General features: G+C 35.7%; 1 protein-coding gene across 1 annotated transcript; it reads left to right on the forward strand.

Annotated features, from left to right (window-relative positions):
* The first annotated feature begins 5561 nt into the window (after positions 1-5561).
* Positions 5562-6379, forward strand: LOC113277539. Its single transcript, XM_026526608.1, has 2 exons — positions 5562-5695; positions 5804-6379. Exons 1-2 carry the CDS (start codon positions 5618-5620, stop codon positions 6197-6199), a joined length of 474 nt encoding a protein of 157 aa, XP_026382393.1. The 5' UTR covers positions 5562-5617; the 3' UTR covers positions 6200-6379.
* The last annotated feature ends 540 nt before the right edge of the window (positions 6380-6919 follow it).

Here is a 6919-nt window from a genome sequence, read left to right on the forward strand (position 1 = left end):
TTTACCAAGAACACAAACAAGTCGTGAGCGGTTATACTAAATCACACATATTGGATGTTCACAAGATATGCAATGATTAACAATCCCAATAACGCCTGTCGATTTCATTTTCGATTCAAAAACAAGTTTATGAACTTACTTCCTTAAAACACATGTAAAACATTATTTCCTAGGATGAAATCCTCACCTCATACCCATACATAATCACAATAGCATTTAAACGATTTTTATGTCTTATCTACAAAGTTTAATGGTTAAGCAATAAACTTCATATTGTATTCCTTAATACTATGTCTATCTAGAGTGTTCATGCTTCGCAGTTTCATTTTCAATATGCACGACTTGAAAGATACGTTGGGGAATGAAATAGTTCAAGTCAAATATCACTAACCTCAAGCGGAAGGATGGTGTTGTCGTTGCAGCTTCTTACTTCTTCACTTCTTCAAGTCTTCGCAATACTTGTAATGTCTCATATCCTAATACTTTCAAGCTAACCTATACGAAGTTGACTCTAGTACATAATCAAGCGACTCTTAAGATGAGTTTTGATTCACTAAAATATGACAACCAAACTTGACATACCAACGCTTGGTGGGTTCAACCGAGCTATGTTCTAACAGTCACATCCTTTTGTCGTGCGCCCGGATGACGTCCAAGTTCCACCCCAGAAAAACCCTCTCGTTCCAACTCCTACAGAGGCACCACCTACGATGGCCCAACTTAATAAGACCGTTGGATTTCTAGTAAGTATTGTTAATTGCTTAGTCGTATAATGTACACATAATCTTATATTAGCATATATATAATCATTATTTGTTGGATGTATGAAACTAGCGGCACCGGCTTGGCAAGTTGAAGAAGATGTTTGGTTGCAAGTACGAGGAAGGAGAGGTGTTATCCCTTGAAGAAATGAAGGAAGTCGAGGAAAATATTGATAAAATTAAAGACCCAAGTGCAAAAGCTTTGTTCGAGGAAACGAGGAAGGTGCCGGCCCAAAAGAAGCAAAAGACCAAGTGATTAACTCTTTAGTTGTGTTTCTTCATTTGGATGGTGGTTGTTACGTCTTGAACAATTCCGAACTTGTTTTTGTTTGTACCTCATGGTTAACTCTTTAGTTGTTTGGTTTAATTTTGGTTTATGATACCTGGATTAAGAACATTTAAGCACAATCCAGTTGTTTGGTTCATATGTTTTATTGCCCAATGAGAGATGTTGAACTCTATTCCTTGGAGCAACTTACCATATTGTAAATATGAAGTCATCCTTTCCATTAAAATTTTCTCAAAGGCCTTTTTGATCCTATCGATATCACTCTTAAAGTATTGCTACATTGCCTCGGTTACCGTAAGACGTTTCCTTGGCCGAACTGGATGAGATCTTTAAATTTCCCATGAGCGGACTCCGCTACACTAGTTGCTTCATTCTTGTAGTGTCTATACCGGTTTGTCCATGCACACACAAATTTTTCCTTGAACTTATCCAACCATTGAGTCTAACAATACCAGACGGTAGTCGGATAAACCTCGTTCCAATCGGCAATAAACCTGTCCAATCTCTTTTCGTATATATCCTCGGTAAGAGACCAATAAAATTTCTCCCAATCTCTTAGATTCCAACCACTTTTTATAATTTTCCGCATGTTCTTTGTCCACTCTCTCTTTTATCTTGCCTCTCTCATCTTCTTCTTCTTCTTCGGGTGATAGTTTGTTCTTGCGAACATCTTCTTCTAGTTGAACAATCATTCTCTTCATAATATCCGCCTTAGTGGGTTCAAACAAGGCATGGCAAGTTTTTATGATATTTTCACTATATGATATGTACATAGGAAATTTTGTGCGTCCGGGAAGACGTCGGATATTGCATTCATTAATACGTCATCTTGATCGGTTATGATGACCCTCAGAAGTTGATTTTCCTGAAAGAATAATTTCAATTGTCTTAATGCCCAATGATAATTATAGTCCCTCTCGTTTTCCATTAAACACCAAGCCAATGTGAATGATAGCTTGTCCAATGTTAGTCTCACGATGTTGAACAACGACATATTGTATTTTTTTGTCTTGTAGGTGTAATCCATCAAAATAACACCACAACATGTATTAGCCAGTTATGAAAGCAAAGGATGCGAAATAAATATTTGAAAGGGCTTGTTGTCCGACCCTCTTTTAATGATACGCGTGTAGTTGTGATCCCAAACTATCTTCTCAAATTCTTGCATAACGGTTCTCCCTTCCCATTCCACCCTTCCAATAGTTTCTTGTGCGCTATAAATTGTACTTAGAGAAGATACGTTGGTCTTATCCTTTTCCTTGAAGCCTCTGAGGATTTGTATCGGTTTGATAAGTTCTTTGGTCATTCTCTTTAATCCTCCAATTCATGAGGTTTTAGCTTCGCAACTAGGGAGTGACCAATAAAATCTTTCGGATCCCGATGGTTATGACGGCTGAACCAAACCGCACAATCTCATTCATTGTTCTTGTCATTTAGATGGAATACAAGCTTAAAGGGGAAATTATCCTTCCTCGCACGAGTTTTGTATACCCTATTAGTCTTCTTTGGATATACATAATCCTTTCTCTTGTGGCTATTCTTCGCCTTGTATTGCCCACTTCTCTCGCAAACCATCTCAAAACGGGTATTTGAACCTTGGGTATTCCTCACCAACACACACATGTTCTTAAGAGCCGTCTCTTTAGCCCAAGAGATTGCTTCCTTTGGATATTTTATTCCCTACATAAGGACAACAATGAGACATTATAAGGTTCATTACAAGCAATCCATTAGTAAAGTTCAAGATACTAGGTGAAAAGTATTATTTGGTAACATACCAGAGGCATTTTATAGTATTCCGACGTATCCCGACCAAGCGGCTTTGCATTTGTTGGATCAACATATGTCACCACCTAAGGATCGAATGAAAAGAAAATAAATTAGTTCCAAAAGAAATTAAAACACTATGCCAGAAAATAGTTCCGGCATGGTCGAACTGAACCAAAACTGAATACCAAATTTGAGACCTTTTCTGGAATACAAATTTCATTTAAAATCAACGCCGGAAACATAGGTGTCGGCATTCTCGTAATCTATGGTTTCAAGCCGGTACCTGTTTCCGACGGAACCCATAATTAATATACCATGCCGGTATTTAGCTTTGGAAAACACTCCTTCATGTATGTTTTTTTTGTAGGTACCGGCATGGTAACATTTTAATTAAATAATTCCGGTGATGGTGTCGGCATGCTCGTTATCTATTGCCACGCCGGTAGACAGTTCCGGCGTGGTAGTTAGTTAATTTTCTATGTCGGTATTTAGTTTTGGAAGACACTGCTTCTTGTATGTTTTTCATGCAGTATTGGCATGGTAACATTTGAATATAACCATGTCGGTAGCATATTCCGTAGAATATTCCTTGATAGGAAAAAGTAACTTTTGTGCCGGCATAGATTTTTGTTGAATACTATGCCGGTTTGAATTTCAAAATGGGGGATATCGGGCTGTCGCATGGCCATAGTATGAATACTATGCCGATATGTAGGCTTCCGACATTGTATTCATACCACTACTATGTCGGCAACGAGCTTTTTCATCTCAAAAAAATGGTGGGTTCAAAGAAAAAAATCAAACTTTCAACCTCTTATCAGCTTTACCTGTGTATTGGGGATGCTTGTATGTTGTGCAAGTTTGCTTTCTTGTGTAGGTTCTTCAAAAAACTCTCCATGCTCGTAAAAATCATCATTCAAGGGTGTTGGTTCAACAAAAACTTGCAATTGTGAGTTGTTGTCATTAGCAGAAGATTGAGGATATGATCCTTGTTGTAGTTGAGCTAAAGATTCAGCAGCAGCAATTCTCTCTTCATAATCATCCTCCATTTTCCCCCAAAAAAGTTCCCTCTCAAATATTTTTTTCCTCCTTCTACTCTCACCTCACTCACCCAAATACAAATAAAAACACATACTAATCTTTTATCAAATAATCTTATGATTTTCCTAATTATAATTAAAACGAATCCTGATTAGTGAGGGATAGATTAGGTATTACGTAAATTACTAAGATAAGGGGTGACCCTGAATTGATATTTGGATCCAGGTTTTGTCTTTTTTCTCTATCCCCTAATTAGTTTCAAGTAATAGAGGTAGTATTATTTTTTGATAAAAATTTCAGAATTTTTTTTATTTAAGGAGTGCATATGTTGAGCATCATTGTTTACTCTTTCCAATGGTGTGGTATATCTACTATTTAGCATATTTTCCCATGTAATTGTGTCGACACTGGATGGTGTTAGGATTTGTCTTTTTAGCCCTCCATCTTGTGGGTTTTTTTCCTTGTTCTTGCTGTCGCAAGTTGGGTTGTTTAAAGTTTCTTTTTTTAGACCACCGCTTGTTTCCATTAGGTGCTTCATTTTTAATTGAGTTTTAATCTTTTCTAGTCAAAAGAAGAAGAAAAAATGGTTTGTTTATCGATTGAAAGGGTTTTCTTTAAAATCATCCCACACCTACCGACAAAAAAATCTAAAATATGCCTTACGGAGCTTATTAGGTATTTGAAGACATAACTTGGATCTAAAGTGTAACTGTTGCGGATCATTGGGTTTCATGATTTTAAAATAATAGTCGAGATTTTATACGAGAATTGATTTCTGTTGGGATTATATGTTTTAATAACATTATTAATTTCCAATAAATTAGTGTCTTGGTTTTATTATGACATTTATTCTTTCTTTAAAGAATAAATTAATTTCGTTTTTAATGTCAAAAATCGTTTTTTGTTGAATTGGTTAATGATGCTAATTACCAACTTATTAATGCATTTCATTTAATTTTATTTAATTCTTTGACTATTATAAATCAAATTTTGAAGAAAAGAATTGAGAGAGTAGTTGAAACATTTTTAGTGATAGAATTTTTCTTTTATGTTTTGGTGTTAAAAAAAACTTGGAGAGTTGTTGAAGTCCTTTTTGTTGCGAGAGAGTTTTTCTTTTATGACTTGGGTTTACAAAAGAAAATATTTTTAGAGAAAGAAAAATAAGTGTGTGAACATCCCTTATTTTTCTAAATGAGTTTCTGAGCAAGAATGAAGTGTAGAAGTTTCACATCCTCTCACCGTGCAAGAGCGATTGTGTAAGAGATTAATCTCGGGTGTTTTATCCTGGGGACGACGCGCCATTGAAGAACTGCTTGCACAATCTTGGGCAGTGCCGCGAAACGTCTTAAAGATAACGACCTAGTCCACGACTAAGCTATAACATTATTTGTTTCGTGTTTAATTTTATTTGTTGTGCAGGCATAATTCGACAATTGTTCAAACAATTTCCCGCGAGTTGTATTTAAACTATTGTGGTTCGGTTTGCTTAATATTTTGTGTGTGGGATGGACAATGATACGGATGGCTGTAGCAACCACAAATTCTGATCTTTTGACAAAATGGAGAGGCTGACTTCTACGCAGGAAGACAAATTGTCAGCAATGTACAATTAGTCAAAGTCAAGCCTACAATGCCAGCTCTACTTTGTACTTGAGTTCTGCCAAAACTTTATCTCTTATTGGTGAAATTTTGGGTATAAAGTCTCGTACCAAGCTCACCCTTCTTCCTCATCAATCAGCATCTCGGAAAACAAACCATGGCCAAAATAATCGCAAGTTTTGTACTGCTCTTTCTAGTTTTCATAGCCACCACAACTACACTAATCAAAGCTCAGGTACTTTGAAAGCTAATCTCCCGTTAAAACTTTATACATGTAGACTTGTCATATTTTGTTCTAATTTTTCTTTATTTGAATAATCAATTTTATACTTTGTGATTACAGGCAACTAAACAGTGCGAGTATGAAATGATCATAAACACCGGGATAACCAGAGGGCCAAATTACAAACTCGGCGTTGTACTCGAAGCGATCGGCGGTGCCAGTATCAACACTAGTAACATTGTTAAGAATTGGGGCGCTATGGGTCGAGGGTATACGTACTTTCTACCCAATTCATCGGATAAGTTTAGAACCAACTTACCTTGTATGGTGGCTAATTTCTGTTGGATTGGGATCAAAGGGAAGAAAGGAGAATTGAATCCCCACTGGTATTTAAGTAATGTCACCGTTAGCACAAAAGGCGACGGCGGTATCAATCGTTTGAAAACTTTCAGTTTTGGTAGTGGAAATGAGATCGATATCATCTATCCTTATGCTAGTGATGGAGAATGCCCATAAATTTGCAATTCGATTCAGTTACTAGTTGTAAGCTGGTTCTAGATAGGAACCGGAGCAAGACCATCTTTTATGTGAAGGGATTATTATATAAACCCCAATATATGTATGGACTGAATTGCTTAAAAAAATATGAAATAAAAAACGTTAGAAAATTATATAAAAAAAATTACGAAAGTGAAATGAATAGCTATATACTCCCTCCATTTTTGGAAAAAAAAAAAAGATATTATCACTTTTCGATTTGGCATACTTTTAGGCTACAATAGAAAAATGATAATATCTCTTTTCCAGAATCAGAGGAGTAAAAGATTGAACAAGTTGATCAGACGCAATCTAGTCATGGTCATATTACAAGGCTTGACCATGGTCCGGTTTTCAATCCAAACCAAACTTATCTGAACCGACAGAAAAATCCAAGAAAGCAGAGACCATAATGTCCAGAAACCTAGAAATTCAAAAACCGAAAAAACCAATTCGAGGTGGTTGGTTTTGGGTTGACGTTACAAAAGAACAAAAAACCCAAGAAAAAACAAAAAAACAAAAACGAATAAACAAACAATAAAAAATCCGAGAATAAGTACAAAATAAAGGCGATAAAAATCAGAATAATATATATCCAACTTAGCATCATACTATAATATATATAAACTTCAATAAGTATACCCATAAATAAAGAAAGTTTAACTAAAATCAAAACTAATATTGAATCATATAAATATA

Source organism: Papaver somniferum, chromosome 5 (assembly GCF_003573695.1).
Source record: "Papaver somniferum cultivar HN1 chromosome 5, ASM357369v1, whole genome shotgun sequence".
Classification (NCBI taxonomy): domain Eukaryota; kingdom Viridiplantae; phylum Streptophyta; class Magnoliopsida; order Ranunculales; family Papaveraceae; genus Papaver; species Papaver somniferum.